Raw genomic sequence first — 11,651 nt, 5'->3', positions numbered from 1 at the left:
TATATATATATATATATATATATATATATTATTTTGAATACTAGATGGTATAGAATACTATATATATATATATATATATATATATATATATATATATATATATATATATATATATATATATATATATATATAGGTTATATAAGGGAGAGCGGGGTGATTTGAGCATGCGGTTCTAGACAGCCTTAAATAAAATTGTTGATGTGACCACACATATTTGAAGATTTAAGCATTTTAGTCACCCTATGATGGAGAGAGGCAATGGAATACTACATTTAGGTTAAAAAAAGTGATTTTTGTATGTTCAAGGACTCATGCATCTTGTGTCTGAATAATTACAGACAAATCTGAAAAAATATCACACGTGTTTGTGCTTTAGGAGGTTATAATATGGGGCTATAATGTTAGCTCCAAACTGCTGGATAATAGTTTGTTAGAATGGTAGGAGTGGGGTAATTTGAGCCAAAGCTCCTGGGGAAAGTTGAGCCAGTGGCTCACCCCTTCTTATGATTATAATAAAGTATTATTTTACTGTAATTATACATTATATTTCATAAATTTTACACCAAACATGATTTTGATTTCGTTTTATACATTTTAAATAGGCCTTGTTTATGAAAATTGGCAAAAATTGGCCACTGAAGATTTAATGAAATTGTATTTCCCTGCAACATTTATAAGTGGGATGTTGAGTACAAGCCCATTTCTGTAAGGTCAGTTCCAGTCTTTTTTTTATTCTTCAATTTGAACTTTTTGTCCTGAAATTTTTAAATAATTGAAAAAACGCCTTCAGAGTTGTTAGGCTCCTTATTAGGGTCATGTGTTAATAAGTAATCAGTGCACATACTGTAGATTTTAAGAAGTCATTTTTATTGAGTTTCCCTTCCTTTGATATAGCAAGAGGTGAAAATGGCACAGTTTAACTCCATGTGGCTCAACTTACTGTACCCTCTCCCTAGGCTCAATTTACCCCTCTCTTGAACCCTCTATCTCTTTTTTTCTTTTTCTTCTTTTTTGGAAAGCCATATTTTGAACGCAGTTTATTTTAGATCCAAAGTGATTATTCCCAAGGATCACATCCTGAAATATATGTTTATATTTAAGTTGGACCCATACATGTCATGTGCTCGCTTTAAACACAACGTAAGTACAAACTGGCTCAACTCACCCAACTCTCCCCTATATACACACACACACACACACACACACACACAAACACACACACACTAGTGTAATGCTGAAGTTCAGAAAAATAGACCCAATAGACTAATCTTGCACATAGGGGCACATACAATTTTTTTTAGATAATCAAAGGCTTTCTAGAATGAGAATCTGTCATTATAAAAATGCATATCACCAATGAGGCCTGTAATACCTGGAGAGATATGATTAGCATTAGCATTGAAGCTAACAAGCCAAATTTGTACCTATCTCTGGTCTTTATTTGCTCAGCAGCAATTTATGAATGATTGCTTAAAACCACACATTATTTATTTTTTATTTTTTTATTGGCAATTCAGAACAATCTGAATTAAAAATTAAGTATTTTTGGCTCTGACAGTGGAGAACACAAACACACTGATAAACCAACTTTATCTGGAACATACAAGACCTCGACCCATAAACAAATATCTTTGACTATGTCAGTAATACTAACATACAGAGGATGCTTATAAACACATTATTACAGAGAAGTGGACACAGTTCAGTAATATCATACAGCAAATTCATTTCAGACACTATAAACGTTTCACAGTCGCTGCTGTAATGGCACTGAAACTAAAGGGATGTGCTTTAAGGCTCTTGATTTCTACACTGGCTTTTCTAATCTCTGAGAACGAGTGTGCCCAGGGCTACTGGATAAAGTGACACTCTTAGCATTTAACATCAATCTGGCTACAGGTTCTCTTCAGCGCTGCTGACTACTCTTAAGGAGGGAATTTATTTATTTATTTATTTTTAATTACAAAATGTATGTATCACAGTTCCATGTTTTTAACCTACTAAAGGTGAAGTGTTTAATTTCTCGGCTATTACGTATAAAAATAATTGTTTTAAAACCAGTTTCTCAAGCTTTTTCTGATTGGTCAAACCCCAAATAAATAAAACACATAATATTATCTGGAAATTATTCATATATAATCTTGTAATTAATCTCAATTTCCAACCATTAAAAGAATTAAGAATAGAATAGTAATTTTACATTTGGTAAATCTTAACTAATTCAAATGTATAACTTTTATTTATGTATTTATTTATTCTACACAATTTTCTCTGTCCACAGTTTGGTTTATGCAGTTTAGTTTACCATATTTCAAATGAAATTCAAATTCCTCTGTAATTTCATTGCGTGGTTCTGGCATATTTTGAGGCAAAGATCTCTGAAACTGATGACAATATGAGAGCAGGACCTTAAGCCCTTTATGTGAGGTGGACACGCGTCTGAGCAAGGGTTGTTCGTGCTGATCTAGACCAGAACTTCCTGTTTAAATCCACCTACGGTAACTATAAAACTGGGAAAGATGTCAGATCCACTTTACCACTTGATAGCACCCAGTGGAGGCAGCCAATTTTACAATCTCTATCATGGGCACAGGAGAGTAAATCAACATAAAACACTGATTCACTCGTAAATGTCAAATTTAGAGCTGTCAGCACTTGATGAACTGTCAGTTGAATAATTAATCAGATAAAATATAAACCTACTGTAATCATAATGTCTACATAGTGCTAATGTGTCAAGAGGTATAAAAGTATTTCAGTACAAAGACGCGTCTAAAGGGATTCTCCGTGCGGTCGTCTAATGAGCCCAATATTTAGGCTTTTAGATTACATTTTTTCTTTTTTGTTCAAAACAAGATTATAAACAGATAGTTTAGTGACTGCACTTTGGAGTCTTGCTACATTAAAATGAAATCAACATTATCCTGAGGTTATCAGCAATCACAAAGTTATGGCTAACCTATTAAGGCAAGACACTACAAGCAAAACCTTTTTTTTTTTTTTTTGGTAAATTCTGCTTCTTCTTTCAGACTAGTGGAAAGAAAACATACAAATTAATATTAATTATCTATTTGTGTCTGTAGATTTCAATTACAATGCATATTTTCAAAGGCCTTTTACTTAAAAGTCAGAAATCTCCACTTTAGCATCATGTATATACACCAAGCTTTAAAGTTGATTTATAAGGTTTTTACAGAGAGGTTCCTATCAATCATTCGCCTTATTTATATAACATTTTATTCCTAAAATCATAGTGAATTTATTATTTATTTATTTTAGTTTTTTTATGGCGGTTGACAGAATTTTCTGATTTATGGAGTGATAAAAAGAGAAATCCAAAATCCCCTCTGTAAAAAACCTTTGAAGCCAACAAAATGAATTTTGAACCAATGTTCAGATTTCTTTTCTGGAAATGAGTACAGATTTTAATTATATAATGCTTCATTTACATATTTTAACATAACATTTCAGAAAACTTGTAATACAAAATTATTATTATTATTATTATTAATCTACAGTGATTAATCAGCTGGGGAAGTATGGTGATTAGTTATTATTAGTATTAGTTATTTTTTTTTCTCTATTCACCTGTGGTGTCTTGCCTTAAATATTTCTCGCAGCTGTCCCGTTTCATTCAACTAAGTTATTTCTCAGTGGCAAAAAAAGCAAAAGCATAAGTTATCCGTTATTAAAAAGGTTCAAGGTAATAAATATCCTAGAGTCGAGAGGAAAACCCTTCACATAATGAGTAAATCAGCTTTCCTCTGCAGTTGGCACAGACAGTCACTCAAGGGAAGACTCATGTTTCTCCATGCAACTCTCACATGAGAGCACGAAAACATTCATCTACACCTTCGGCCTCAGTGCTTTCACAAAAGGTTGTGTCTGGGACACAAATATAGCTTAAAAACACAGGTTTATTTGGTCAGATAAACCTAGGGTCTGTTGTGTTTTTCGTTTTTAGTGTATGGCGGTTCTACTCAGCCCTAAAATATTCGTAAGTGCAACTAAGAAACACAAGTGAAGTAGCACTTTTAGTATTAGGCCTTGTTAAGTTTCCAACTGCAAGATGGATACGCTGGTCATTTCTTGGTCTAGTTCTCTTTCGCTGCTGTCTAAAATGGGCGTGACTCCGCCAGGGGGCGCTTGCGGATGCCTGGGGTCTGTCATAGTCCTTGATCTGTCTGCATCCGTCTGCTCTTCTTCAGCCTCTAGCTCCCCGTCCTCTTCCTCCAGAGTCAGCTCAAACTGGAACTTTTCTCCGGCTGGGCCTGCGACGCCCAGCGTGGCCCGGGAGTCCTGCTCTTCAGGGGTGGGCGAGGGGCTGCGTGGGATCATGCTCTGATACCATTCGCGGTTGTCCTCTAATGTATCTAGAATGTCCTGAGCATCTGGATGGACCAGATCAGCCCATGTCTCCCATAGAGGATGGACAATGTAATCGATGAACCCCACCTTAAGAAGCAATAATTAAACACAGTCGTCATTAGTACAGTATAGTACAGGAAAGGCTTTTTCAAACGTGTTAATCCCACATATGATGATTCATTTGTGAAGGAGCCGCTTCCTAAAAAGGCAGCTACATATATTGATGTATAAACACACATTTATACAGTGTGAGAAATATGGAGTGTGATATTTCAAAGATTTTTTAAAATAATAACTGGCTTTTATATTGTAATTTTGCAAATGATTAAAATAGTATCAGAAAGTTTGTTTTATGTACATCTATAGTCTTCTGTTATTTATTTATTAACAAAATTAAATTCAGTTTTTTGTTCCAGTTAAAAACTACTGCCAATAATAGAATAAAATATTCACAATTCATCTCATGATTTCACGAATCAAATTGAGTGAATGTTGAGTCATTATATTAAACACTTTTTATCTTAAATGCACATATTAACTATGGAAGTCCTACAAAATAATTTTTGTAATATTTCACTTTTTTCTCTCAATCTATATTTTTTCATGTAATGAAAATAAAGAACAATTTATACAGCGTGAGAAAAATATTAAGTGCAATATTATAAAGGCATTTTTTAAAGTACAAAACAGCATACTCAATGTATATTCTACAGTTGAAACTAAATGCATTTTTTTTTCTTACAGTTAAAAAGCATTTATACAGTGTGAGAAAATATTAAATGTGATGTTATAAATCCTTCTTGGAATATTTGGCTTTTGTAATTTCACAAATTATTAAAAGAGTATCAGAAAATACTTTTTATTTACATTCTATATTCTAATTTTTATTATTTGAAACATATTTTAATAATGTTATAAATACACAATTACCTTTGACAGTCTTAAAAAATAGTGTAATAGTGCCTTTTAGTTTTTTCTCTCAATTTTTTGCAGACCCCCAGCGCCCCCTTGTGACCCTCCCAGACATACCTGAGTTTTTTCCACCGAAGCTGTGTGTTTGTCACACATGGGGCTGATGTCTATGCCCTTGTCACGCTCACGGTCCCCCTGACTGAAGAGCTCCACCATGATGCGGTCCGTCCACTCTCTGTAGAGCTCCAGGGGTTTCGTGGGGTTGCTGAGGTCTGCACAGTGAACCATATTCTGAAGCACTTTGAAGAAAAGAATGAAGAATTTTTACAATTGTGCAAATAGAACTGAAAAGCCCAAAAATGGTTGACTAGTCACACAAAAATTGACCTAAATAGAGTTGTTTAGTAAGGCTGACTAGAATTGCCCTTTGTATTGGTAGAGAGAGAAGTGCACTACCTGTATCCGGTCTGAGTAGTTGTCCAGCAGCAAGACTCCCAGACTGGTCACTTTTTTAGTTTCCACCATTGTCTTCAGGTCAGCCAGGAAATTCATGTGTTTGGACATATCAGTGGCTAATACCTGTAGAGACAACGGGGAAGTTGATATTAGATCTACGAAAAACACTGTATTTTAAATGTGACATCTTAGAACTGTCATTTAGTTTCATTAACAGTCTTTACAATTAAAACAACAAAGAGAGACCGGAGTAGTCTGATTCACAAATGACAGACTCTTATGAACTTGACTCACAAATGAGTCACAGATCACTCATTACCTCAATGACTCATTTAGAAACAGATACTGAATCTGCGTCATTCACTCATACATCATTATTATCAGACATCTGGTTATGATGTATGATGGTGACTATATTTTCCTTAAATGGATAGTTTGAAAAAATGATAATTCTGTCATCATTTACTTACCCTCAAGCTGTTCCAAACCAGTATTCAGTTGCTCCTTTGCTGAATTTCTTTTTCTGCTTAACACACAAATGTGTGAATAATTGGTTCCCACTGACTTCCATTGTCTTTTTTTTTCCACACTTCGGTAGTCAATGGAGACCAGCAACTGTTTGGTTACCAACATTCTTCAAAGTATCTTATTTTGTGTTCAACAGAAGAAAGAAAATCATACAGGTTTGGTACAACTTGAGGCTGAGTAAATGATGATATCACACTCGCTGTGTTAATACTGCAAGCGGAGTAACACAAAACTGTAAAATGGCTGGAGTGCTGTTATCACTAGAATATTACACCACTTGAAAATGCTCTCAGCCAATCAGATTCAAGGACCTGAAAGAAGTGTTGTTATATATAAACATATAATGAAATGTTATAAGGATCAGCTATTTTGGGCTTGTTTAAAAGAACTAATAATAAGTGGAATCAGAGTTACTACTATAACAATCACTTCTAGTCTGTAAAGATTATATATCTGTATAAGTGTTGCACAATAATATAGTACAGTGATTTTACTTTGGCATATGATGGTTAGGTTTATGTAAGGGATAATGTACATCCAGCCAGTTCATGTCAGTGTCCTAATCACCCTGCTGGGGTTTATTCTGCAATAACAGCTGGCTAGATGTACATTAACCTCCTTACTTTAAACGCAAAGCTCTCGCAAAGAAAAACAATTCCTAACATACGGCCCACTTTTAAAGGCAGGGTAGATAATCTGGTTTTAAAAACATTATTATTATTTATTTTTTTTTTATGCTGATTGAAAGTCTCTTCACATCCTGATAGTAATCATTAGGTTAAGTGGTCTAAATGTATTTACATGTATTTATATCGTCTGTGGAAGGCATAGGACCACAAAATGTTTGTCCAATCATATCCCTCGGTCCAAGGGCTACAATAGGCTGTCTTTCCTGCCTGTCAACATATGTATTCACATACTTCTGCACACCCTGTTCGCACAGACATGATACGTCATCAGCGCGTTCCATTACGCTAATGCAGAACGAGCAAGAATGGAAGGCATTATTATTGTAATATTATGCACTTTGTACTGTAATGTTTTCTCACTAGTGATCTGACAGCGTTGCATTCGATCCTCCACCAACGCCGTCTCTCGCTGGTAAGTCTCTGGTGTGCTTGTGCGCGTTCATGGTTTTTGGAGGAGGCGTGGCTTTGCAGAGTGATTATGCAGGGAGGGTGGGATCTTATACTTTCAAAGCTAGTTTGCTATTTCTACCCTCTCCGAAATCACCTACCCTACCTTTAATACCGAAGTCCTGCGGTTTCATTTTATAGCAAATACAGTAAATAACTGAGGCACAAGATGATAGCAGCTGTGTTTGAATGAAACACGTGAGAGTGTTGTGGTGTGATATAAGAGACGTGAATACCTGGATAAGCAGTGTGTTATTTGAAATTGCTAATGACGATGATTGTTATCGGGGAATAACACATCTTGTTTTATATTGACTGACCAATCAGATTCAAGTATTCCTGAAAGAGCTGTAATAGACATTTATAAAAGTCTCACCATATCTATAGTCATCTGTCGCAGGGACTGTCGTTGTTTCTTGCTGAGGTTGTGGAAGATATCACAGTTCTCCTCCTGGAGAAGCTTGAAGCCCACAGCCAAGTGATGATTCTCCAACACTGAGGCATCATTATACATGAGAGCGAGTTCAGAGTCTGAAAGAGTGCAGAGAAAAATTACACGCTAAGATCCTGCTGGCTTTATAGTAGTGATGCACCGAAATTTTTGTGTATCATTATTTAAATAACATTTATTTTTGGTTTTGATTGGAATCTGCATTTTTGGTTTCAATCCCGAATTTTGCATCAGTTTTTAAATAAGCGTTGAATGGATGTGTGGATGGATCTGGGAGTTATTTTAATGGTTTGTCATTAAAGAGTCGTACTTGTGTTAATAAGGAACTGGTTAGACACTCCTGGATGGTCCACATCATGAATAGCACTCGCAAACAGAGCAGCCATGATCTCAAGGTCTGTGAACACTTCCTGAAAGTAAAATAATAATAATATCCTTGTGTTAACGATGGTCTGTTAAGAGGTTACTTCCCGTGAGCATTATGTATGTACGTGATCATCCATGCTGACCTCTAGGGCAGGTGTGGAGAGAAGAACGTGAGTGGACTGCACAACATCTGCTGCGTGGATATTGTTATGGTAGGCCACGTCCGGATGGTAGTGATCTTCCAAAGTCATGAGGAAAGTTAAGAAGGTGTCCGATGGGATCTTAAAGGTCTTGAGCAAATCTCGCTCCTGGCAATTACAGAGTATAAAAATATAATCAACTGTCAGGTAAATTATCTAATGATAAAATGATGAGATTTTTTTCTGGCAGTTTTTCTATCTGTTTTTTTTTTTTTTCAAATCTATTTATATTGTAGGAAATAGCGAACAAAAGCAAAGCAGTGAAATATTTATTTCAAGAGATATTTCTAGACAAATTAATTACCTGAAAAACGGTGTACATTATGACCGTCAGTGGCCGATTCCCAGAATACTCTGCTATCTTAAAAATATCTATACCCCAACGATTGATGTCCTCAAGCTCCTGAAGAGAAAAATACAGTCATTCTACTCCAGTGAAGAGCACTTATAATAACATGAACAATAATATTATAGCACTGTGAATCCATCAATTCTTTATCAAAATATTTTACTAATAGTAGTTTGTTAGGTTTGAAATAATAAAAACATTTAAAATAATTAACTAACTGAAAAGAAATATTGAAATAGTTAAAATAAATAACTGAACTAAACTAAAAATCTTTAAATCTTGCAATTATGTTTTTCTGTTTCCATCATGGAATAAAAAATAAAAAAGGTAATCACAATTTTTTGTTTATATTTCGCAATTCTGATCTACAGTAGAACTGACAAAGAGTGTAATGAAGGGACACCTTGGCCAGGAGGCTCTCATGTTGTGTGTTGACACCAAATCGAGGGATGGATGTTGGAGGGAGACTCGGAGTGGGACTCAGTTTTCTCACTCCACTTATCTGAGACATCGGACGGCGTTTTTTCTCCTCCTTACACGCTGCTGACAAAATCTCCACATCATTCTGTTTTTCTGCAACACAAACCCCAGAGTATTTGAAAAGCCCTGAGCTATATTCAGATTGAAAAGAAGACACAGTATGGGAAAACAGAAGAAAAATACTGAATATATATTCCTTTGAATTAATGCTAAACACACCATGTTATCATAAATCCAGTCTCTAAATTTGTGCATATAAATGACAAAGTCACTCACGTAAAATTGTGCTTGCTATGAACTCTGACACCTGGTTTCCTGACCGGCTGGTCCCTGACAGCTGAGTTAGTTCCCTGTTGAGCATTCTTTTAAACTAAAAATAATACAACACATAAAATGAATAAAACATTAGAAGCATATTTGCAACAGTCAAGTTCCAGAAGTAAAAACTCCATTCATTTTCTCCATAAGGAAATTGATTTTTAACAATAACTGAAAAAACTTTAAAGACAGACCTCTTGTGAGCTCCAAGGCTTTGCTTTTGCTGAACCCATATGTTCACATTAATTCAACTTATTTTTACAAGAATCATGTGTGATAGAGCAATTTGTGGTGAAAAACTACATTACCCATAATGCTGTGCAAAATGACATAATGAGTTGGTCTCCCTACTCTCTAAAAATATTTGTATAAATGCATATTTTGCAATGAACTTAAATATAGGATATTGTTTCTGTAGATAAACAACTTTAAATTAATAGTTTTATATTTCTCTGGCATTTTAAAATCAATTAATATCATTTGCAATGCTTCATGGGATTGTAGTTCCTTCCCTCATTAAAGCTGTTTTGTCAGATTCTCATACACTTTTTTGCTTCAAATTAAAGTCTGTAATGTTGTGATTCCCCTCGTAGCTGGTTAATTTGGTTCATGGCATACAACGCTTCTTTTTTTAAAATCCCTATGGGAAAAATATTTCCCGAAACCAGCGCTGATGAAAAAATGGACAGCCACTAATGTACTGATTTCAGTGTAATAATTACAACAGCAACTGATACAATGAACTGTAAGCAGTAGATGCAGAAAATTAATGTTATAACACTGCCAGTGATCAGCCGTCAGAGCCTTACAGCACAATCATCACACTGTTACTTGGTTACCATGGTAACTGAGTCCATACCAAAAGCTATGTGAGGAAACACTCATTCAGACATTACAGTACAGGGGTTATGTAATCATGAATCAGCAAATGATTTACAACTCTGGTTAACATATAATTTAAACTGAATATGGAGCATTGCAATAAAAGTCCAAAACAGAAAAAAAAAAAACAACAACAGCATGAGCAATTTTTTTTTTCTAATGAGAAACATAAATTCTGGCAAATAAGACCACACTTTTGACTAACAGTAAACATACTGTACTACACTGTGTCTCGTGCACTGTAATAACTGCAACCACTCTGCCAACATTGCATACGTCCACGTTTCTCTTTAGTATTGTACTGAAATATGCTGGGATTGTATTGCATTGTTGCTATCTTTATGCATGACTCTGGGTGTGGAACATGCACAACATCAAATGGGAATTTAATGTTATTATTAACATAAAGACCTTAAAATGTACTACTTCACTGTACCCCAAAACATATTAATAACCAATTTATTTCATTAAATTATATGTAATACTAGAAGTATCATAAAAGTAGCCTTCTGAAGTCATAAGAAGTCATAAGACAGCTCTGTGTGCAGTGCTATTTTAGTATTATTTATTTTTATTTTAACAATTTAATTAATTTTCATTATTATTATGAGTTTTTAAATATTTAAATATTTAAACATATTTTATTTCAGTTCGCTGCCAACGCAGCATTTAAAATTTTCATTTAAGTTTTTCACCTAATATTTATATTTTATTTTATTTTATTTCAGCTCTGTTTCAATGAACTAAAATGATTTTTATTAGTTTTAGTTAACAACAGCTTCGAAATGAGCAAATGAAAATTTGTATGAAGTACAGATCTTCATGACAAGTCTGCACCGCAAATGTCTTGTGAGCTAGAGCTGTGTACTAACACAGTGTAAAAGCTATACTGTACAGTGTGGCCTGTTTATAATGCTTTTTGACTTTTTAGGCAGTTTTGGCCATAAATACACTTTCACTGTATGGAAAAAACTGCTTATACATCAACTCTCTTGTTTTAAGGAGAACAAATGTTTCCTATTTTCACTTTTGACTGAAATATTGCTTTAAATACCTTATTGGAGGCCATTTCACTGACGGAGTGACGTGTTTGCAGGGTCTCTAGCTGGTCCAAACACCAGTCCAGCTCTTCAAGAGTCTCGACGGCCAGTTTCTGATATGCCTCATCTGCAACAAACAACCTCAGATGTCAGAACATCAATAAT

At 34.7% G+C, this 11,651-nt stretch overlaps 1 protein-coding gene across 3 annotated transcripts in view; it reads right to left on the bottom strand.

Moving 5' to 3' along the window:
• Positions 1-1,573: 1,573 nt before the first annotated feature.
• Positions 1,574-11,651, bottom strand: part of pde4cb (phosphodiesterase 4C, cAMP-specific b) — a 68,924-nt gene continuing 58,846 nt past the window's right edge. For all 3 annotated transcript variants that reach the window (XM_042766114.1, XM_042766115.1, XM_019067789.2), the window contains 10 exons: positions 11,501-11,613; positions 9,523-9,616; positions 9,170-9,339; positions 8,722-8,820; positions 8,361-8,525; positions 8,162-8,261; positions 7,777-7,931; positions 5,737-5,859; positions 5,398-5,580; positions 1,574-4,455 (listed from right to left, as the gene is read on the bottom strand). In XM_042766114.1, the coding sequence (XP_042622048.1) occupies positions 4,051-4,455; positions 5,398-5,580; positions 5,737-5,859; positions 7,777-7,931; positions 8,162-8,261; positions 8,361-8,525; positions 8,722-8,820; positions 9,170-9,339; positions 9,523-9,616; positions 11,501-11,613 (1,607 nt within the window). In that variant the 3' untranslated portion in view covers positions 1,574-4,050. The remainder of the gene's footprint in view (positions 4,456-5,397; positions 5,581-5,736; positions 5,860-7,776; positions 7,932-8,161; positions 8,262-8,360; positions 8,526-8,721; positions 8,821-9,169; positions 9,340-9,522; positions 9,617-11,500; positions 11,614-11,651) is intronic.

The sequence above is a fragment of the Cyprinus carpio genome, chromosome A11, assembly GCF_018340385.1.
Source record: "Cyprinus carpio isolate SPL01 chromosome A11, ASM1834038v1, whole genome shotgun sequence".
In the NCBI taxonomy this organism is placed as follows: Eukaryota; Metazoa; Chordata; class Actinopteri; order Cypriniformes; family Cyprinidae; genus Cyprinus; species Cyprinus carpio.
The sequence above is the reverse complement of the archived record's forward strand: the minus strand, read 5'-3'. Positions and strand labels throughout refer to the sequence as shown.